General features: G+C 35.9%; 8 protein-coding genes across 8 annotated transcripts; 3 read left to right on the forward strand and 5 right to left on the reverse strand.

Annotated features, from left to right (window-relative positions):
- RHIMIDRAFT_197697 (ATP synthase alpha chain liver isoform mitochondrial precursor) lies at nt 1-1,042 on the forward strand (the record flags this gene model as incomplete). Its single annotated transcript, XM_023606222.1, has 2 exons — nt 1-133; nt 183-1,042. Coding segments are annotated over 2 exons (993 nt in total), but the record flags the coding sequence as incomplete, so codon positions are not given.
- A 117-nt stretch (nt 1,043-1,159) lies between these two features.
- RHIMIDRAFT_233799 (uncharacterized protein) lies at nt 1,160-1,726 on the reverse strand (the record flags this gene model as incomplete). The annotated part of the gene is made up of 4 exons (XM_023608034.1): nt 1,160-1,270; nt 1,323-1,418; nt 1,461-1,612; nt 1,669-1,726. 4 exons carry the CDS (start codon nt 1,724-1,726, stop codon nt 1,160-1,162), a joined length of 417 nt encoding a protein of 138 aa, XP_023469905.1.
- Nucleotides 1,727-1,873: 147 nt separating this feature from the next.
- On the forward strand, nt 1,874-3,331 carry RHIMIDRAFT_58708 (Mov34/MPN/PAD-1 family protein; the record flags this gene model as incomplete). Its single annotated transcript, XM_023615438.1, has 8 exons — nt 1,874-1,954; nt 2,032-2,108; nt 2,160-2,303; nt 2,366-2,454; nt 2,508-2,751; nt 2,798-2,991; nt 3,047-3,187; nt 3,236-3,331. Coding segments are annotated over 8 exons (994 nt in total), but the record flags the coding sequence as incomplete, so codon positions are not given.
- RHIMIDRAFT_58717 (uncharacterized protein) lies at nt 3,230-5,116 on the reverse strand. The gene is made up of 4 exons (XM_023615439.1): nt 4,663-5,116; nt 4,506-4,606; nt 4,012-4,448; nt 3,230-3,955 (listed from the first exon to the last, which is right to left on the reverse strand). The coding sequence occupies exons 1-4, from the start codon at nt 5,069-5,071 to the stop codon at nt 3,403-3,405; spliced, it is 1,500 nt and encodes a 499-aa protein (XP_023469907.1). The 5' UTR covers nt 5,072-5,116; the 3' UTR covers nt 3,230-3,402.
- An 8,037-nt stretch (nt 5,117-13,153) lies between these two features.
- On the forward strand, nt 13,154-15,966 carry RHIMIDRAFT_265433 (WD40 repeat-like protein). Its single transcript, XM_023611819.1, has 7 exons — nt 13,154-14,228; nt 14,290-14,754; nt 14,805-14,874; nt 14,926-15,227; nt 15,285-15,425; nt 15,481-15,599; nt 15,650-15,966. Exons 1-7 carry the CDS (start codon nt 13,214-13,216, stop codon nt 15,773-15,775), a joined length of 2,238 nt encoding a protein of 745 aa, XP_023469908.1. The 5' UTR covers nt 13,154-13,213; the 3' UTR covers nt 15,776-15,966.
- A 197-nt stretch (nt 15,967-16,163) lies between these two features.
- RHIMIDRAFT_198233 (pectin lyase-like protein) lies at nt 16,164-17,424 on the reverse strand (the record flags this gene model as incomplete). The annotated part of the gene is made up of 3 exons (XM_023606266.1): nt 16,164-16,332; nt 16,387-16,989; nt 17,066-17,424. The coding sequence occupies 3 exons, from the start codon at nt 17,422-17,424 to the stop codon at nt 16,164-16,166; spliced, it is 1,131 nt and encodes a 376-aa protein (XP_023469909.1).
- A 1,593-nt stretch (nt 17,425-19,017) lies between these two features.
- Nucleotides 19,018-20,422, reverse strand: RHIMIDRAFT_222648 (proteasome-domain-containing protein). Its single transcript, XM_023607465.1, has 6 exons — nt 20,265-20,422; nt 20,015-20,214; nt 19,764-19,948; nt 19,615-19,704; nt 19,446-19,556; nt 19,018-19,392 (listed from the first exon to the last, which is right to left on the reverse strand). The coding sequence occupies exons 1-6, from the start codon at nt 20,295-20,297 to the stop codon at nt 19,376-19,378; spliced, it is 636 nt and encodes a 211-aa protein (XP_023469910.1). The 5' UTR covers nt 20,298-20,422; the 3' UTR covers nt 19,018-19,375.
- Nucleotides 20,423-20,504: 82 nt separating this feature from the next.
- Nucleotides 20,505-22,365, reverse strand: RHIMIDRAFT_307585 (S-adenosyl-L-methionine-dependent methyltransferase). The gene is made up of 4 exons (XM_023614532.1): nt 22,322-22,365; nt 21,344-22,249; nt 21,148-21,290; nt 20,505-21,089 (listed from the first exon to the last, which is right to left on the reverse strand). The coding sequence occupies exons 2-4, from the start codon at nt 22,247-22,249 to the stop codon at nt 20,720-20,722; spliced, it is 1,419 nt and encodes a 472-aa protein (XP_023469911.1). The 5' UTR covers nt 22,322-22,365; the 3' UTR covers nt 20,505-20,719.
- Between the last annotated feature and the right edge of the window lie 180 nt (nt 22,366-22,545).

Below are 22,545 nucleotides of genomic sequence, written 5' to 3' on the forward strand. Positions count from 1 at the left end.
CTTGACACCATCTTGAACCAAAAGAACTGGAACAACGGTTCTGATGAATCCAAGAAGTTGTACTGTATCTACGTTGCTGTCGGTCAAAAGCGTTCTACTGTTGCTCAACTTGTCAGAACTCTTGAAGAAAACGGTAAGTAAAGATAGAATAGAGAACGAACAAGAAGCTAACTGACTTATAGATGCCATGAAGTACACCACCGTCGTTGCCGCCACTGCTTCTGAAGCTGCTCCTCTTCAATATCTTGCTCCTTTCTCCGGTGCCGCCTTTGGTGAATGGTTCCGTGACAACGGCAAGCACTCTTTGATTATCTACGATGATTTGTCCAAGCAAGCCGTTGCTTACCGTCAAATGTCCCTTTTGCTTCGTCGTCCTCCTGGTCGTGAAGCCTACCCTGGTGATGTTTTCTACCTTCACTCTCGTCTTTTGGAACGTGCTGCCAAGATGAACAAGAGCTTCGGTTATGGTTCCATGACTGCTCTTCCCATCATTGAAACTCAAGGTGGTGATGTCTCTGCTTATATTCCCACCAACGTCATTTCCATTACTGATGGTCAAATTTTCTTGGAAGCCGAACTCTTCTTCAAGGGTATCCGTCCTGCCATTAACGTCGGTCTTTCCGTCTCTCGTGTCGGTTCCGCTGCCCAAACCAAGGCCATGAAGCAAGTTGCTGGTTCCATGAAGCTCTTCTTGGCCCAATACCGTGAAGTTGCCGCTTTCGCTCAATTCGGTTCTGACTTGGATGCCTCTACCCAATTCTTGTTGAACCGTGGTGCTCGTCTTACCGAATTGTTGAAGCAACCCCAATACACTCCCTTGTCCATTGAAACCCAAATTCCTATCATCTTTGCTGGTGTCAACGGTTTCCTTGACAAGGTCCCTGTCAACAAGGTCACTGAATGGGAAAAGGACTTCATCGGCCACATCCACACTGAACACAAGTCCACTTTGGAAGAAATCCGCTCCAAGGGTGTTCTTTCCAAGGAACTTGAAACCAAGCTCCGTGAAATCTGTGAAAACCACACCAAGAACTTCTATTAAATCTTATTGTTTGTTTTAAAAGAAAGAAAAAAAGAGAGAATAAAATAACATAAAAAATAATTTGTGTTTGCAAGGCGATAGAATGTATATTTTGTCTATTTTCCTTTTCTTTTTTTATTACTTGTCTAGAGGAGAAGTATCAAATAATCTACATTTGTTTTTGAATACATCCAAGGTACGATCTCTAACAATTTCTTCAACGTATCTCTCATTTGAAATGGATTGACGCTAAGGAAAGTATATGAGCAAAAGGCGTGATTAGAAAGGAATTCATGCTTACTATAGACTCTTGAGTGAAAATGCTATTTTTAACATCAAAGTCATCAGGGTCTTCTTGTAACTTTTTATTCTTCTTGTCGAGTTCTTCATCCATAATCTGATATAATAAGTTTTACGTTATAGGTGCTATGATCCTTACCTTGAGGCAGTAATTGATCGTTTCATCACGTCTAGCATAAGCTTCTGATATTTGTCTAAAGAAGTCAGCACATGCAGCTTCACTTTGTGTAGAGGTAGAGTTTAGTCTGTTGATAATATTGTCGTCTACTCTTCGTAATTCTTTCATATAGTCTAATGTTCTGTGTGTAGGTTGGTTGTTTTCCCCTTTTTAGTTTGGTGTAATTTACCTTTAAAGAAAGAGAAGTTGAGACAAATGGAGGGCTTGAGTTCTCTTTGAGCAGCCATGATTTATAAAGTAGAAAAAAAAAAAGGGCACTTCTTTCTGTCAAACTAGTATTTTTTTTTATGGGCATGGGTCGGCCATTGAATCTGGTATTTAAATTTAAAGTTTTGGAAGCTTGAATGCATTTTCTTCATTTCTTTCTGATAAAAGATGGACATGTCAGTTGAACCAAGCTTTAATTCTATAATTACTTCAAATTTACAAAGCAATTCGGGGCTCTCAATATCAGTGTAAATAGTTGACAATAAATGTCAAGCCAACTAGATAATGAAAAAAGATCTTGGACTAAAATTAATACGTTAATTAGGCATCCATTAGTCTTGTTAAACATATCAGATCACTACACACGCACAAAGTTGCAAAACCCAATGCTTATTGAGAATGGTAAATAATGCTCTAGATATCCATTATAAGCGAATAACTTTATTTTGTCAGGTCGCGTATTTGGTGCTTTATTAGCTTCGCAATCAGGACGAGACATCGACATTATCAATTCGTTTGAGCTTCCATTTAAACTAGCAGAGGATGGTGTGAATCATGTGTTGGATAAAACATACTTGATGTATAAATTAGAGCAATGTAAAACATATAATCACTGACAACATTTTCACTGCACATAAAAACTAAATTAAAACATATAGTAAAACAAGTCTTTCCTACGCTTGAGTTCATGGGCTGGTACTCTATTGGCATTCAACCTACCGAGCTGGACTTGAAGTTGCATGAACAAGTAAAAAGGAAACAAAAAAAAAGATCAAGTTTCACTAAAGTGCATTCATATAGTTCCTTAGCGTGAATGAGTCTTCATTATTTTTGCAAATGAATCCGGCTGCTCTAGCCAATGGCACAAAGCAGTTCCCGATTGAGATATATGAACCTATGATTAATATTGTTGAGGGGAATCAAACACGACTTGTATTTATCAAGGCTACTTACAGGTTAGAAACAGGAGAAGCTGAATGTATTGCAGTGGATCATGTAGCCAAACCAAGTTCGACAAGCACAGATGCAAGCTTAGGGAGTGCGTGTAAGTAGGATTATGTGTATAAGAAAAGTATCTGACATGTCTATAGTCATTTCACAATTGACAACTCAAAGAAATGCTATTGCCATGTTAAATTCAAGGATTCAGTTCCTGCATCAATACCTTCAAGATATAAAAGCAGGTTTAATACCAGCCGATCATGACATACTTCGACAGATATCCAGTTTCTGTAAGAGACACACTGTATTACAGAAAAAAGCATTTGAAGATCAATTTTCTACAGTAAATATCTTGTTTTCGTGCAGAGTATATAACGTATTAACTCTTTTATTAAAAGGAATACAATGATGTATTGCTCGTTGCTTACTTGGCCTCAATTACAAAAGGCTTGAATACAATGAATGATCTTACTGACAAGTTTAATCTCGTCAATGGTATGAATAATAATCAAGCAAAAGGAATGAATAAAAAAGGAAGAGTAAGTTGAATTATATGGCAAACAAAGATATTTATTCACTCTATACAGCGTATTAACGGTCAACGTCCCTAAATTGTATCATTTATTGATGCATATCAAACGTGTGTGTTGGTGTACATGTGCATTATATGTTTATACATATGTAGTTGGTATTCTAAGCAAATTAAAATAAGAATGCATTGGTGTATATAATGTGTGTATGTGCGTCTTTTTGTTTATGCATTCCCTCTTAAAGCACCAGAGATAGAGAAGAACATGACGAGGAATCCCCAAAGAATGAGTAAAACAGAAGCCACATCCAGGAACCAACCGGGCCGAAGAGCCTTATCATGAATGACCAGCATGGGTTCACAAGGATCTCCATTTACAGTGGACACATCATCATCGAATAGTCTAGAAGAGGAAGCGATAGACGATGTGTCCCACGAGAGTTGTGTTTTGATATCACTTTCATCTACAGTAGTCGTGGTCGTACCTGTCAGGGTCGGAAACACAGCGATGTTACTGGGCTTAATATCATTTTTGAGATAAACACGACGTGTGACCAGATAAGAGGCAGCAGGTATAATATAGGCAAGAGTTGTTGCTGAGAATCCACCGACGAGTGAATAGACTGTACCTAATGATCTTACGGCTATGCCGAAACTTAATATTACCATGAACAGTAGGACAGTGACCGTATAATGCTGGACATCACTTGGTTGCTTTTTTGCTGTCTCGAACCCCAATGATTTTTGAATGGCCTCACGTGTGGGAAAGATGCCCATACTTGCCAAAAAAAAAAAATAAGATATATAGAAACATAATACAAAGATCACACTTACGGAATAGTCAAGATCATGCTGATACCAAGTGCAAATCGGCCAATATTGACAATGGGATCATCAGTAGCAAAATTCATAAACAGATTTGATTTAACATCATTTCCAAAGCATATATAACCAATGATGGCAAAGGTCATTGAGATAACCCAGCTCATGCCAGTTGACAAAATGGTGGTGTGTCTCCAGCTGGAGGTCGTCTGATCTTCGAGGGTCAGGAAGTTATTAAAGGCCACTTGATGACAGGTGAATGCAAAAGCCATGATACCAAGCGCGCTCCACACATCGTTACCGACCCATTCAAATTGAACACCTTCTTTAGGAGCGTAGGCGGGCGCTCTGATGATGATAGTCAGCAGGATGATGGGGAGACAAAGTACAGAAATGATGGACCATTTTGCAAGAGAACCGATAGATCTCGGCATATTCAAAGGTAGAATCTATGATTATGTATTCATGTAAATAAATCTAAAGGAGTCTATTGAACATTGACTTACAAATAGAATACCGATAAAAAGCAGTACAAATGTACGATTAGCCAAAATAGGAAACTGAGGCAGATATCTTTCAAATAGTGTAGGAAAGCTATCTCCAAGGACTATAAACATATAGATGAGATTGTGATTATTTTTATGGTTGCTATGAATAGCTTACGGATAAAGTAACTGACAGCTCCGCCACCAGCCTGCACACATATCATGAAGTTAAGAAAGTGGTAACCAGGTTTACCCAGTAAATATTCAACAAGTAGAGCAAATTTATGGATTCCGACACGTTGACCGGAGATGATAAGCATGTATAATCCAAGTTGTGCCAAGACAGCGACGATAATAGAAGCACTAATTCCAGTAAAGAATCCAGCTTGAGCAATAGCAAATGGTAATCCAATGATACCAGCACCTACAGTGGCATTTACCAAGTTGAAAGCTACTTCTAATCGAGTACGTGTTCCATATCCTGGTCTATCTGCTTGTAGCAAGTCTCGTTCAGCTTTGGATAGTTTTTGTATATTTGTGGGAGAAGAGGGTAAGATTGAGCCATAACTGTTGTTATATATTGACATTGATTAATGATAAAAAAAGGAAAGGAAAAAGATAAATGATCAAATGGCCACCCTTAAATAATTTCACACACACGCATGTATATTTTTATAATTTATCCAGACTTATTTGTGCATTGAGCTCATGCTACTTTTGTAAGCGTGATGACTATGTCAGGTCACTATGAAATTAACACAACAGTCGTTCAATCTATTGCTCAATTTAGTCACGTCGGTTCATTCGAGATGTCTAGTTGCCTTTTTTAAGTTTAATTGATATTTGCGTAAGTTTGGCATGATTACTATATATAGCAATTTTATTCTTATTGGTCAGCTTAACATCGAAAAGGGGGTCTCGTGTTGACAGGAGAGCTTTTTGTTGTTTGTTATCAAGATCAGTAAAGTCTTATTTATAGTTTATTCAACATAATCGGAGAATTCAATCACTTTTAAATATACTATATTTTATAGTAAATCATTATATACATGTCAGCTACTATGAAAAAACATGGTAGTTGATTACACTTTACTATTTTCTCTTTATATTATTGAGCATGGTAACCTATAGCGTTGAAATATTTACATGCTATCTGAGATATAAAAATCATGCGGAGAGTTATTGAGGAAGGATATATTAAAAAAAGGGGGTTTAATGTTCATAAACAGTCCATAATCCCATTCTATAACGTTATTCATTATGAAATAACGGGCAGTAAATGAGCAATAGATAACTCCTCATTTTCATACCGAGTGTTCAAGCAAATAATTCGAACAGGGCAAGCATTCTCGAGAAAGTCCTTATTCGGTTAAGAATATATATTCGCGCTTAATAGACAACGAGGCAACTCTGTAGCGAGATGTTAATTATTATACTTAGACTTATAGCTATATATCTTTTTATAATTACTGTAAACCTATTTAAAGTCATAAGGCACTCATAAATCATTAAAATGATCTTTTGTTTTTCTATTGTAAACACTATTGGGTGCCATAAAATGTATCAACAATAATATTCTTTGCTTCTAATTTTCTGTACATATATTGTATAAGGCATAAATATGAGTTATAATTATGAACATAGCGCTTCATCTTGCACATCTGTTATTATCACCAAGTTTGAGCGTTTGAATTATGATATGTAACACGATCAAGCAAGGGGATGTTTCCTTTTATGGAAAATACTATACCACGCAGAAATGGGCGAGTACAAACATGATCGACGATGACTGACAGTAAACAAAAAAGATCACGGAATACTTTTCAAATGTTTCTTTAGATTTATTGTTATGAAAATCACGTTTTATTAATGTTTATTATGTTCTGATTACTTTTCAGTAAAGGAATCGGCGTCACTATTAAAAAACAAGCAAAAGGCATTATGACTATTATAGACTGAGTTACATCATTTTGATATGTCTACGGTAAGATAATACTATAATTATTTTGATATTATTAACCAGTCAGGCCCTTTAACTCACGTGAATTTTATGAATAAGGGTCACGCTTATCCTAAGCATATGGTGCCCTGACTTATTAATAATATAAGAAAACTAGAGTTTAGCTCAGCAGTTGATTAAATAAGAATGATTCTATAAAGAATGACATGCTTTTATTAATGGATTTAAAAATAGGTAACTATAGAGACTACTTTGTGTGACCTTTCAAGCACAAAAAAGGCATTTACACGCAGGCTATGACGAAATACTATCGGATGCGGGTCTTCCGATAAAAATAAATACATCTTTCAAAAGACAGAATTTTTAAAATAAAATGCCGCTAAATTGATAACAGGTGTTAAGGGGAAGATATGAAACATCCCCCTGAGTGTTCCTGGTTAATCTATTATCAGCGGTTCCTTTACATTTTCTCCGCTGCATTCGATTTCATTCATAGGATCAATTCACGGCCCAGTCATGTGGCCGTTTTCGCTTAATTGACCAACGTTAGCATACTAATTTAATATCAGGCATATATTTGCATTGAAGCGTAAATTAGCAGGTTTGATAATATCTATCATACGCATTTCATACAACCTCTATGAATTCGAATATTATTCCGATTTGCTCTTGTAACTGGGTATTTTTTCTTGTCTTGATAAAATCCATGTAAAGGCACTTATTTAGCTCTAGTTCAGTTTAAGTGTAATCAATGAAGAATAGATACTTATGCTATAGGAATCTTGTATTTGAGAATAATCCTAACCTTTAGAAAGCTGTTGAACAATGTCATAAAGGATCATAGGTATTAGAGCTTACAATTCACTGTAACTCCTGTAACAGTTACTACATCTTTAAATTGTTTAAATATAATAACCTTTGACGAAAATATATCACAAGTTTACCATATATACTAATTATTACAGCTTTGTTTAGCATTTAAAAGGTAAATGATATTTGTATTCTCGATACTTGATGATATGAGCCAATGCGAGCATTACGAACAAGTAGCATTTACATATTGAATGCTTGTATGATATTATAAAGAGCTACTAAGCCGAATACATTCAATTCTTATGGCTGCTCATAGCGTCATTGCAGTATATGTTTATAATTCTTTTTTCAAGGCACTGTAGTCAACTGTAGCCCAGTCAAATACTTCAAATCTCCAAAAAGCAACGCGAAGATTAGAAGAGTGCATTAAGGGCATTATAAATTCATGCACTTTCGTTTCTTTTTTATTAATAGGAGTTTTTTAATATATCTATTAAGATAATGAATCAAAATTCTTCTGAATAGCGTTTCATGATGCAAAAATCATAATCGCCTTAAGAATAACTTGATAGGCTTACATTAGATTGTGATCAAATCTTTATTTAAACTTAATTACGAGCATAGAGTAAAGCAGATAACAAAAGCAATATGTGTGTCATGCTAGCTTCGTGGTCCTACCCTGTAGAAGTGCTAATACTAAATAATAGAAGGATACTGATTCGGTAAACGAACTATATATACTAAAATGAGGCACAAAATAAGATTATCATACCCAAAAGTAACTATAGGCGTGTAGCTACATGACAGAAAAAGCATGTTATGTTTTCAGAAATATAAATTATTGGTTAGTATATGGTATTAGATAAATGCGCTGATTCTTATTTCCGTAGAGTATTGCTATCGATGGTGGATTAAGTCCTCGTTTCTTTTAATGAAAGGAGAGACAATTGCCTTGTAAAATACGAGAAACAGTTTAATTTATACTTTTAAAAAAGATATTGTTGTGATACATAGTTATAGAGTATTTTCACTCCAGTTTCGGTCAACTTGCAAACTTGATTCGATCATTTTATAATGCAAATATACACATTCTTGATTGAATCAAGTAGGTACTCTTATTGTGTCAGCCCCGCATAACAGGAATGGTTTATCAAATAGCTTTTCCTTAGAGCTGCTTCTTACAGTAATTTATCATAACAGCTAACTATATGGTTACACGTTCTTCAATTCAAGGGTTGCGCATCGTGTGAAAGCACTAACCTATGCTGACAATATTTACATCACCTTAGATTGTGCTTCGATACTCTTTGGTTTCAAATGTAAAGTTTAATCAAAGTAAGACAAAGGTTTTTACTCTAAGTAACTGCCCGACTGAGCCGTGGATGGCGTTTCTGGAGCAACATGATGACGTTGTTTACACCACGGATCGATCATCGGAACATTTCCCTTACCTTGAATCCAGCATGGTCTTTACAGCTAATCAATTTAAACAAGTAGAAGGTCAGTTGTTAACAAGGGTATAAAATCAAGTACAAGTGTGCTCTCAGCTCCAGACTTCGCTTAAAGGATGTGCAACAGTCATGAATTTCCCGATTCTACCTTCGATTTTTACAATATACACAGTCATTCTTCAGCGAGCTCCAAAATATTATTTACGCGTCCGTATGGCAGCAAAAATTATCATTAATACTCCTTGATCAGCTATGCCTTCCGATTGTACAAAATGGTTTAGGCGTTTTAAGCCCATGGTGATAGCAAATGGCTGAATTTTTTCGTGCATCTTTATATTTCCAGAGATAATTAGAGAAGGTGAACAGGAAATAAAAAACGTTCATTTTATGAGAACTCAAGTACTGGTTATTTCAAGTTGCAAATCCTTGTAAGCTTTTTAGACTTTTTTTTTTAATAATTACGCTAATTCAATGATATAGTTTACTGAATGTTTTTACCCGTTTATACATAAGCATGATTTATTAAACTTTAACACTCCACTTTTTTAAAAATATAGTTTATGAGCTTCAAATGTGAGTATACTGATACGCATATCGTACATAAATTATAAGATAGCAACGCGCATAGTCGTGATTATATAGTATCAGAAGATCTGTATCTTGCTTTTAGTAAAACGAGCTATCATAAGCTATTAAAATAACTCTTTAGAATATATTTCACTTCTACTTGTCTTCCAGTGTTACCCTTACATATAAACTAATAAATAAGGTAACAAGAATACAAGAAATAATCTTATGGATTGCAAGTACAATAGAATCTCAAGAGAAGCTCAGTAGAAACTTGGAGTGCCATTGCTTTGATTTATTATAGAATTCAAAAGATACTGAAAAATTCACATAAATAATCACATGCAAACTATACTACTACTATAGTATGAATACTATCTAGCATTGCTTTAATTATATTACCAAAATATAGAATAAACCAAAAGAATAGCCAAGCTTTCTGCTGTAAATGCTCTAGCCCTTTAGTATCAACCGGCCAATCAACATTCTTATAGTATTTATAGAGATGAAGCAACCTTGCGGATAATATTAAAAAGGAGATATTACAAAAACTACTCTAAAATTTCAGTTTTATATATATAAAATAATAAGCATTATAACAAGCTAATTGTGATGGTCCATAACAATGAGACTGGAGTAACGCGTTATTTGGAGCGCCATTTGAAATAGTATATGCAGATGCTAGCTAGGACCAATTCTTAGTAGTTGTCAAGAGTCTATTTCACGTTTTTCTGCTCGCAATGGAACGAAGCAATGCTCTTGATGCACAAATACCGATGGAAATCTGTCATATCTTTCCGCCCACTGTCCCCATAGATGTCCTGTTTGGATGCGAGTCCTACCATATAAAAGCTGTGAAAGTATCCATTTACTGATTTTTTTCGATAGAGTAACTTACAGCCTTGTTGTTTATAAAGGTTGTTAAGAAGAATAAAGTCGCTTTTATAAATAGTATTAATAGGAGAAATAATCGTATACTAAAGCTATCAATGGACCTATTACTCATTAGCAACTGCATAGACTTACCTTAAAACATTCCGTTATCAGCTAGTTATTGATTCGTAATAGCTTTACCACAGAAGAGCCGCTTCTTATTTATCGGTGTATCAGCTAAAGTAAACCGAGTAATCAAAACAGATCAAGTGAAGTGAGATAACTTTTCAAATGAGCCTTGGAATATGGATCAACCCTAGATACCAATATTACAAATATCAGTTTTGCTTCGGCGAACTGTAATGAAATCATCCGTAGTGTTTATGGCCACTTTTTGAGCTAATTTTTAATTGTAGAGTGACTAAAGCCCATTATAATGCTTCATGTTAAAGCAATCAGTAATAACATAAACATCTTTATAAAAGTGCCACAAAAGCCTTTTATAAGAAGCACCTATAGGCTGAGGTAAAGATTGGCTATCTCAAACACATTGATCTGGCTTCTTTTATGGTAGTGCGGACAATTAAGTTGATGGCGGCCGCTGAATATGTTTTTATGCATCAGGTTAAAGAGCGTATACCTCTATTTTGAACTCTTGAATGTAAATTACTTGTATATCTAGACTTATAAGTTCTATTATAATATAAAGCTCCTGATAATGTAAATTTATTATTTAAATGGAAAATAGAAGGTAGCTCAGGCTTCTAGTGTTTTTGTTAAGTTAACAGTACAATTCTTGTGGTGAAATAGTAATGCTTTAAAATAAATTAGATCAGTTATTCATATCTTTTCAAATCGATGGTGTGACGAATTATCGTTGATATAGCAATGGAATTGAAATTACATTACATTGCATGACGATACTTGATACATTACTAGACGTAACACTCCCTAATAGTGTAAAAAAGATATATTCTACAATGTAAAACCCTGTTCGTTTCAAAATAATAACTGGAATACAAGTTGCTCTTATAAATTAGGTTACTCAAAAGTTGCTTTATTAGATGTAGATACTGAAAGATTTTGACAAAGAGATATCTACTACATAGATTCAAATTGAAGCATTACAAATGAAAGTTGCGTTATACTTATCTATAATAAATGTTTTAGATTTAGTAGCATCGTTATAGAAATCAATACCAAACGTGAGCTGCGCTTGGTATATAATCAGTAAAAGCTAAACAGAAATGTATGTGTTGTTCTTCCGTTTGGTACATACTTGAATACAGTGTGACGAAACACTCAAACTCAAACTCAACAATAACTACATGTAGAGGTTTTTCTTACTGACACATTATATTTCATGGCTCTTAAAGCGGGAAATGTCATATCTCAAATGATGAATTAATGTCGTATGATGTATCTATAAACCTGTAAACACTGTAATATTATAACCACATATTTATTTACAGTGAGCGAAGTTCTGCCTAGTGTAGACATTTCGAGTTAAATCTTGTGAGTTACTAGCGCCAAGTACACAATGTCAAGCATCGAGCCACCTGTGGTAGCTTAATTTGAAGTTTGACGTACTACAAGGAAAACATTTACTATTGTTCAGGAAGAGAGAATAATAAAAACAAGATGTACAATATGGTCAATTAAGAACAATAAGAACAGTAGCTCAGTTGCATCGGATATGGTGTAATCCTATATAAAATGCGCGTATATCAAGTTTATGTGCTAATGAAACTGACTATTAATATTATGTTTGTGCGCATCAAAGTTATATGAAATGTAAACGGTTTATAGTAACAGTCAAAAGGAATATGTCTTTGTTAATAATGAAGCTGCAATATATGCTTTTAAGCTTTGTTGATCTGTTACAAATATGATTCTTAGGAAAGCAGTGTACCCATACCTTACTTGAACTACATAATTCACAACTACTGTTCTCTAGTGAAACAAACACAAAAACTAGAATGTGTACAAAAAAAAGTGTAGCTTCAATAATATTTACCGTAACACTGCTACCTCTGTCCTGGTGATTGATCGGGCCGAAATATTCTGCGCCAGGCACTATGCCAATAAAATTTGGACTAAACGGCAAAATAAGAGCTCCTTGAAATATAGCTTTTCTATATTAAGAACATAATAGCTATAAAATGTGTAGGACAACTCAAGCTCCCATTAAAATGAGGACAGACATAATTAATGCACGCACTTTTGGAATGATGTATTTTTATAAAAGAATCCTGTTTTTAATAAAATACATGCCACTGTCATGATTAAAAATAGATTTGAAGTATCTTTTTGATACAGCAGCTGTCTAATTGAGTCTTTTTATTTACAGCCACCTTCATGTTGAATACACAGCTGCATGACTTTATACCATTCTTATAGTTTTTATATTGATTTGCTTTCAAGCACATCATTAGGTTTTAGTTCCTTTTTCTTTTTTTGTATAGTTTGTTTTAATTAAGTTATGATTTTATGCTAAACTATAATAATACATGTTTGATCTCTCTACAGCGTACAAGAATGGAATAGTTTTTTAAGACATATTTGTTCATGTGGTTTTACTGAATCTTAAAAGCAATTTGCTGTTATCTAGAAGCGCCATTCAAATGAATATTTTACACAAACAAATACGTGTGCTACTTCCGTGCATCTGATACTAACAGAAAGATATACACACACATATACATACACTTTCCTATAAAAAATAATGAACACTTTTTTTTTCTTTATCATAATATTAAAAAATGAACTCATTGCTTCATATTTTACTTACTGAGTAATGAAGCAATAAACAATCTTGACTTTACCCAACTATTGCTTTTAAAAGCTTAATCTATATCTCAACTACTTGAAACCATTGAGTTATCTGTAACCAGTGTAACAAAAAGAGGGCTTGATTGATACCCACGCGTCCATCGAACCGCACGCACCAGCATAGTTGATGAGTTTTAATAAAATCATAAATTCAATCCATAAAAATCCAAGGGCTGAACACGACTCTCGCGGTTGAAATTTTTTTTCTTTCTCCTATTTTTCTTTTAAAAAAAATGCCAGAGTTATCAGACCAGACTTACACACAGCCTACTCTAGCAAAAATACCCAATACTGGCACACCTTCCATACCAGAGGATGACCATCAGATTACTACAAAGACCAAGATTGAATTTGACCAGGATAAACTAAACGGTAATGAAGCTTTACCAACAGCCATCCTTAACGAAGGCGACGATGATAGAGATGAGAGATCAGTACAACAAACGCAAGACGAACCTGGCATCGATCGTCCCAGGAAAAGAGCAAGATTGGAGACACCCACATTCGCACCAAGATCTGACGATTCTGACAGTAAGAGCGAAGGGTCTACCCAACCACAACCTGTACATCCTCCTGCTAAAAGAAGGGGACGTCCGCCAAAACAAAAAAACCAAGAGACACCCAAGATGGTCAAGACGGCTGTAAGCACACGCGGAAGAGGAAGAGGTCGTAGACCTGCACCTCGACGCGTAAGGACAACAAACAGACGGATCAAACAAGTAGATTCCGATAGTGATAGCGGTGTTGAAGGCGGCACAGAAAGCGAGAGCGAAACGGAAAGTGAAAGCGATAGTGATAGCGAAGTTGCAGAATTTGAAACCGAAACCAGTGAAGAGTCTGTTACTCGCCGCAAGAGAGCACCAAGAAGAAGAAAGGAGAAAATCGATAGGAACTTTGTAGAAGTATCGTTAACCAATATCATTAGACGAAGAGATGTAGCTGCTCGTGATCCGAATGCAGTAAAACCTACCAAAAGAGTAATCACTAGATCAAAAAAGCCATTGAATTACAAAGAAGAAAGTAGTGAGCAAACAATTGGTGATACTGGCCCTGACAGCGAAGGCGCCGTTGAAGAGCTAAAGCCTGCCCCAAAGAAAAAAGGAAGACCTCGCAAGGTTGTAAGCGAACCTAAAAAAACTATACAGATAAAGCAGAATGTAAAGCAGAATATAAAACAGGACGCATCACGGAAAACGCGACGAAGGAAAAACAGCTCTACCACTTCAACAGAACCACTTCCTATCATCAGTACGTGATAAACATATATGGGATAGGTGCAGATACTGAAATTTTTTTTTTGCATGTTTAGACAAGGATTATAGCCTCTCTTTTGTTATAGAAGGCCATACTAATATAAATGTGCCCGTAAAAGTGTCAAAAGATGGTGAAGAAAATCAATCTAAAGATATTTGGTGCTGTGAATTTGAACCACATCGTCCTGGACAAGTGCAAACAGATGTGGTAGCATTAGCCGGTTCATACAGCGTACTTTTCTTAGATGTGCAGCAAGGTCGATATACCAAAAAGTACACACATTCAGAATCTCAAGAAATATTTTATTGCATGGCTTGGACAACCTTGAATATTGACGAAGACTCTGATAGTTCAAGTGACGAAGATGAGGAAACGTGTAATGTATTAGCTGTGGGCGGAAGGCTAGGGTCTATCAAGCTGCTTAATCCTTTACAGAATGAATGTTATCGCTATCTCTTTGGACATAAGGATGCTATTTTAAAGATGGCTTTTAGTGCATCTGAACCAAGATGGTTATTCAGTATGTCATACAAGTGTTTGCATTATATTTTAGTTTAACATGCTTTATAGGTGCGTCTGCAGATAAAACAGTACGTCTGTGGGATATTGGCTCACCAACTAGTGCAGCAGATGACTCAATGTAAGCAAGCTGTCTCGTCTATAATTTGAGAAACTAACAGGATGGTCTTAGGTGTCTTGCAAAATTTGCATTACCTCAACATTTCGGAGAGCCTTCAGCTCTAAGCGTATCATTTGACCTTAGTACACTCATCGTTGGTTGTTCGGACGGAAATCTTGTCCGCTACTCGATCACAGCCGCTCAATTGAAAAAGTTTAGATCCATTGTTGAGCAGAATGACGAGGAAAGAGTTACAACCATACAGCCAACGGTTATTTATCCATCGGGAGATGAGTGGCATGAAGGATATGTAGATGATATACATATTATGGGACAAGATAGCGATGAAAAAGATCCATTATATAATCATGTTGGTAAGAATAGAATTGAAGGGGAAACAATTGTGTAATGGTTATCTAAAGACTACATAGCTTCTCGTGCTGAAGATTTAGAAATTGTCATTTGGGATTTGGCAAAGAGCACGCCAAAGGATATAGAGATCTATAAGTCACTAAAATGGCCAGATTCAGATGGTTCTACTGGTTTACGATTTAAAGTCATAGAAAAGAATGGTATGTAGTACTTGTTGATACCAAGCTCTGATTTCTTATAAAAAAAAAAAAATAGGGCAAAAGGTACTACTTGCAGGCGACTATGAAGGAGATATACACATTTTCAATATTGGAGACGGACAAAAAAGTCGAACATTACCCGATAACACCAAAGAATTATTTCGTCCTGTTAACGTAAGTTGACTGTGGCTTCTATTACACTGAAATTGACCTATATTTCATAGATTCTTTCACATGAAATGTCAAAAGAATTGATCAGAGATGTATCTTGCTCAGCTGATACCCGCTCAATTATTGCTGTAGATACTAATAATAATGCTTTCATATGGAGATGTACAGATACAATTTAGAGCAACTGATAGGGCACGCAAAAAGAAAAACTATAACCAGCTACGTGAACAAAAATAAACGTAATAATCAATCACTTGTCCTATTAAATATAATTGAACTTTGGGGCATTACACGTCAATTTTATGAGCCATGATTCTTACTTTTTACAAGAATTCTGAGGAAAGAGATTTCTAGATAATTAATGACACAGGCACAAGTACCTTTGTTGTGCAAAACAAGTTTCGTGAAACCAGTAAATGTTGCATAAATTGTGATTTACTTCTGCTGAATTTTCATTCTTAGCAAAAGCTACAGAAGCTTTGTCAAAAAAAGGCATGGTAAATATAATTTGATTACTTAAACGATAGATTTTATTGCCTGTCTATAAAATATTTGTTTTTGTTACAATTATTGGCGGCAGTATGGTATCTTGTCAGATCCAACAAGGTAATTACAAATATTCTTCTTGGTCTTGGGATTCTTTTGGATATTGATACGAGTAACAGAGAAACCAGAGCAAAGACCACGCTTGGAGCAATCAATGTTGATGACGGGCATGTCCTTGTTAGAAGTGGATCTATGATCACGATAAGTACTTTGGTATTAATAAGTGCATTTATGGATAATTTACCCAGAGACGTTGTCAATGACAACATTCTTGATGCTCAATGAGTTGTCAATGTTACAGTTGTGATTTTGTTCACACCAATAGTGAGTAGTAATAGCAATAGGGTTTTCAGCAGCAATGAGTTTAACGTTTTGAAATCTGACGTCTTCAATAGAACCCTTTCCGCCAGGAACGGTCTTGATTCTGATACCGTTTTGACAGCGATGGCATTCATTGTTGATAAAGTGAACAGACTTGACATAATCAGGCTGAGTACCTCTGCCAAGTGAGCCGATACTGAAACCATGGCCCTCGACACACTTGACATTGGTAACAGTCAGGTTGGTGACACCTGTGCTGATAGCAGTACAGTCATCACCAACGGTGAATTCAGAGTTTCTCAAAACGATATTCTTGGACCAAGCAGTTCCCCAGGCATCAGTGTTTCTATGAAAGTTGGAATTGGTAGAACGAGTGCGCAGATAGATGTTTTCATATACGACGTTTTCTGAACCCACATCAGCGATATGTCCACGAGGGGCATTGATGATTCTAAAGTTACCCAATACAGAGTTTTTTGCTGTTGCACTGAAAACAATGGGAGCAGTGTTGTCCTTTCTGTCATACCTATAGGTTTGTACAGGTTAGTTATCTAATGGCTAGTGCTTCCCTCTCCCTTTTTTCCATCATCTATGTTACATACCAGGACTGACCATTGCCAGTAATTGTGCCACCTCCAGACATATGGATATTGTTACCTTGTATTTTCAAATAAGCAGAGCCGCCCTTGTACTTGGGATCAAAAGGAGGAAGGACGATGTGTCCAGCGAAGTCAATTCGGACATTGTTCAAGCCACTGACGTTGATCAAGCTCTTTGGGTACCAAGTTCCACTTTTAGGGAAGGAAACAGTGCCTCCTGTCTTACAGTCATTGAAGGCTTTGATGATAGCAATGGAATCATCGGCTTTATTGTTTCCAACGACACATGTCTTGGCTGCTGCGCTTGTAGCTAAAAGGAGCGTTGCAATTAAGGAAAGACCAGAAGAAAATATTTGAACCATTCTGAAATAAAAAAAATAGTAAAATGGGGATAAGGTACTTTACTACTCTTACTTAGGTCCTACTTTATATATACTTTTCTCCATAAACTTCGGAGATCATGTGTCAACCATATAAAGTTTGCAATCGCTGGCTACCAGAATTTGAATAGTCGATCGTTGTACAAATCAATTAAATTCTATTAATTGAAACTACCCATAATTCTCAAAGGAAAGGGTATAGTTGCTTTTTTATACAATTAAAAAGTAATAGCTGCTTTCCATTTGTACAATTGACAAGTCAGCCACCTTGTTCTTTACTCTCCTATGTTTTTGTTATTATGTTCCATTATCGCTTATTTATAACATGGTTCATGCAGCCAATTCATTGATATAATGCCTGCTGTTCTCAGAAAAAAAGGAGTGTTTGATTTAAGTGTGTAAATCAGTTAATTTTTCAGGAACAAGCCGTGGCCTTTGGGTAACAAAAGAAGGGTATACATATCTGCTGCATTAAACGTAATTGTATATTTCTTAAATACAAGCAATGCTTTTTATATTTTATTTTAAAGAAACAGTCTTAAAGCAGCAATTCACTCTAATCAGTCTCAGGCACTAACAAATATCCTGAGGTCAATTGAACAAACGTATCATTCTACAGAGCACATGTATAAGATTGATATACCGAATATTTCTATATTAAACTAATGAGAATATAGATTTACTGAATGAAAGCAATATGGGCTTGCTTTTGAGGAAATGAAACCAATTGCTTTACAACAGAAAAATTACACATGTGTACATGTCTGAAAATAAGCTATAGTCAACCGAATGAGCATTGATATCGAAGGATTACTATAAATATATTCCATATTGTTTTATCTACGCTTTCTATTTCTCTGTAATCCATTGCTGTGTTTCATTTAATAGCAGCTGACGCCATTGCAATTGAGAATGCTAGACTAAAGGCACCAAGGAATTATTATCCATCTAATACAACGGGGAGCTAGGCTGTTATTTGACTAAAACAATAAGTCCGTGATTTGCTTTTCGTTCCAAGACTGTATATTTATTACATAGCATATGTAAAAAAATTGTGTGTTAGATGAAGAACTGAAACATTATAGAAAGAATAGATTTCGGGACTAACGCGATTCTAATGTGTGACGAATGGTAGAATTTGCTTTTTGAAATGTTACAACAAGAAACGTAATATTTCCTCGGACCTTTGGTTTTATTATTGCAACCATTGTAAGCTATTCTCTTGTACTACCATCAATCATAGCTATAATTTCGTCAAATGCTGTAATGCATATTCTACATAATGGCAGCTCAATGCCTATTTCCAACTCGAAAAGGACGATCTTTGATTTTGAAGGGCTTCGCGCGACTTCCACTCAAACTAATTAAACGCCTTTATTTTTACCTAGTTAGTTGAATCAGTTTAATACAGCAAAGTATACATATTATCTATGCTATCAATAGGTATAGTGTTAAAATATGACATATGCCCATTAAAAAGGTTCATTATAGTAAAAGCGTTGGGCATTAGCAGATTCTCATTAAGACCACACACTGAAGAGTTTGTAAATGGTTCTGGCTTTTGGGATAAGTAACATTCAAAGTTAAATATACTATATGGAGTCTTCATTTTGCTTTTGATTATTTGGAATCATTTGGATGACTGATAGTGCTACTGAAAATCTCAAAATGTTTTATTTAAAGCGGCAAACTGCTTAAAGCTTATTTGATAGATGTGAGAGGCATTGTTTCATTAGCAAAGCCAAATTTCATTTAATGTAGTGTGTATTTAAAAGAATCACCAAGCAAAAGTTAATCTGATTCATGCAATTCACTGGGATAATCCTTTTTAATAGAATGGGAACAGTGTATGCTATCAATTTGAGCTGCATTCGCAACAGTATGAAACGCATTATCTTTACAGTGATTTTATTAACTTTAGTAAAGGCAAAATTTAACCTTCCCAATGAACTATCAAACAAATATTAATATTTTGGCTTATAGATTTTAGGGTATCCACTTACCAGGTAATTCATTTCCAGGAACAAATAGTCTTTCAACACCATCCTTTGTAATAACCGCCATACGGATGACACCACCTGAAGAGCCATCACGAGACATTGCTAAAGCCAAAGCTACAAGCATCAAAGAATAAATAAAAAGTCTCTTGTCACTTATTAGCAAATATCTTACAATTCTTTACAAATTCTTCACACTCTTCTCGTGTCATGTTGTCTTTATACTTTGCATCACAGTAACCGTAAATATATGTTGATCCAGAGCCTATACACGTCATGCTCTTTAGCTACATTGTTATTCATATACGCTTGTATAAAAGCTACCTCCAATTGCGAATGGTGCTTTATGCAGAGATCCTCCAAGAGGTATATTATAAACTGATGGTCCGTCCTTGTCATCCCAACCAGCAACGATAATACCTGCCATGAGATTATCTTTGTTTTGGTAACATAGTTCCTGGAATAAGGCGGCTGCTGTACGAACAGAGGGCGCTTGGTCTTCACTAACACTATATAAATGTATTGTTATGTATACATTTCCAAGTTTTTCTTTTTTTGTGTTATGAATTATGTACCTGTACATTTGAAGATAGTAATGTACAATATCAGCAACTGCTTGAGTGTCAGCAGCTGAACCTGATCGACAACAATAGATTTTATCATGAACTTTGGTCAATTTATCTGTTACTCTATTGGCAATGTAAGCGCCAGTAGTTGTACGTGAATCAGCACCAAGGATAACGCCATCTTTATAAGCAACTGCCATAATGGATGTCTATGAATATAATAAGCATTATACTTTTTTTAAAAAAAAAGTCAACATACACCGAGGTTAACTTCTCCTTTCTTGAGACTCATCTTCTATATTGTTTAATATGGATTTGCTAATATGCAAAAAAAAGGTCGAAAAAGACTGAGGAGCTCGGGTTGCGTAATATTTAAGCTGACGCGTCTTGCAAAGTTCAAGTCAGATTTTCTTTTAGACGCACCATAAATACACCCTGTCGCTGTGGCTCAAGATTATGACATCAATTGTGACTTTGCTTTTTTGCACAACGACAATTTCCCTGATTGAATTTGACAACTGTCAACAGCGTTTGGCTTTTGTGAAATAGCTAGTGTTGATTAGTAACCATAGTTTTGCAGTTTTGGATGCATTATAGTGATAATGTATTCACATTTATCCTTTTCTCTTCTTAAAAGCAACACAACGTAAAAATAAAATAAACGTAAAAACACAATTCTTTTATTTATATCTTTCAAATATACACAATGTTTATCTAACCACGCTTGCTTTTCCAGGCGCGAGGATTAGTACGATTGCAGATCAATGCAGCACGGTCAAATGAGTTACGGTTTTTGTTGGCAACAATTTGGAAGCAGGTGGCGCTTCCTTGACGGGAAGTGATGACAGACCAAGAAAGGAAAATTTCCCAAATACGGACCAACTTGCTACCGTATTTTTCTGTCATGGCACCCTTATTCTTCATCCAGTTTTCGTACCAACGTTCCAAAGTGGCTGAATAGTGAACACCAACAGTGTCTACATTGTGGATTTCGAAGCCAGCAGTTTCCAATTGTCTGAGGTACCAGTACAAAGGCGTAGAGGCATCAGCACCAGGGAAAATGTATCTTGCCATAAATAAGCCCCTTTGTTAAAAACAAGATATTAGTTTCCATGTACTTTTGAAGGTATGTTTACACTTACCAAATGAAATCTTCGTATTGCCAGGTAGCTCTCAAACCAGCAACTTGCATGTAGAAAAGACCATCATCTTCTAACAATTCACGGATTTCTTGAAGGAAAGTTTGAAAACGACGAATACCAACGTGTTCAGCCATTTCAACAGCCTGTTATAAAAGTTAATCACAGGTAAAGCAAGTGTTCTTTCTTGGACACTTACCGAGATCTTGTCATATTTTTGACCTTTAGGAATATCACGATAGTCCATACAAAGCAAATTAGCCTTATCCTTGACGCCCCATTCTTCAATACGCTTATCACCAAATGCAACTTGATTACGAGCAAGAGTGACACCAGTGGACTGTGTGTTGTAGTGCTTAGCAGCATAAGCAACCAAAGTACCCCAGCCACATCCAATATCCAAGTGCTTATCACCTTCCTTCATGTGGAGTTTTTCGCAAATCAGCTCCATCTTGTTTTCCTGCAGTTCTTCCAAGGTCTCACGCTTGGTGGGATCAGAAATAATGCCTGAGGTATAAACCATTAATGGGCCCAAGAAGGCTTCATAGAAATCGTTACCACGATCATAGTGATCACGGACTTGATTTTCATCTTGTTCGCGTGAGTGCCAAAAGGTTTCGGGTAACCACTGAGTTAAGAAGAACTTGAATTGACCATATGTGAATTGGAAAGCGGCCCAATCATGACGAAGTTCCATAATTTCCAAAGGATCGCCATTGAAATCGACCTTACCAACGAAATAAGCCTCAAAAAAGGTTTCCATAGGAATCTTGTTGCGTCCGTGATACTTGGCACGAAGTTCGGCATCATGGAAGGTCAAGTAGGATTCAATAGGTTTACCAGGAAGAGGAATATGGTTGCGATAACGAGGAGCAAAACGGGAAAAGAGATAGAGAGTACACGCGAGAATAGGAAGGAACAATAGAACGGTCAAGAACAAGAAAGACCAAGCGCCTAAACCAAGGGAGTATGTGATAAAGGCAGGAACACCAAGCACAGCACCAGCAAGAATACGGTTATCAAACGTTTGGTTGCCTGCACCTTCAGCTGGAAGTGTTGCGTTATGAATAGCCGCCCATGTGGTCGGCTTGAATTCTTTTGACATCTAGAAGGAAAGGAATGTCAATACCTTCATGACCCTCTTTTTAAAATAAAAGACGCGTTTTTTAAGCCTTACCTTTTAATGCACCTTTTTTTTAAATACGAAAAAAAAAAAAGTGGATAAAGAACAGGAGAAAAAAGAGGGAAAATGTCGATAAACAAAAATGGGCTGCAATATAAGATTGAGTGTGTGACAAGTCAAACGTCCATGACTGACAATATACAATATCCGCTATTGACCGGACCTGCTTACAGAACATAAGCGGAAAACATATGAAAGAGAGTAAACAATGAGGTATT

The sequence above is a fragment of the Rhizopus microsporus genome, assembly GCF_002708625.1.
Source record: "Rhizopus microsporus ATCC 52813 unplaced genomic scaffold scaffold_2, whole genome shotgun sequence".
NCBI classification, from domain to species: domain Eukaryota; kingdom Fungi; phylum Mucoromycota; class Mucoromycetes; order Mucorales; family Rhizopodaceae; genus Rhizopus; species Rhizopus microsporus.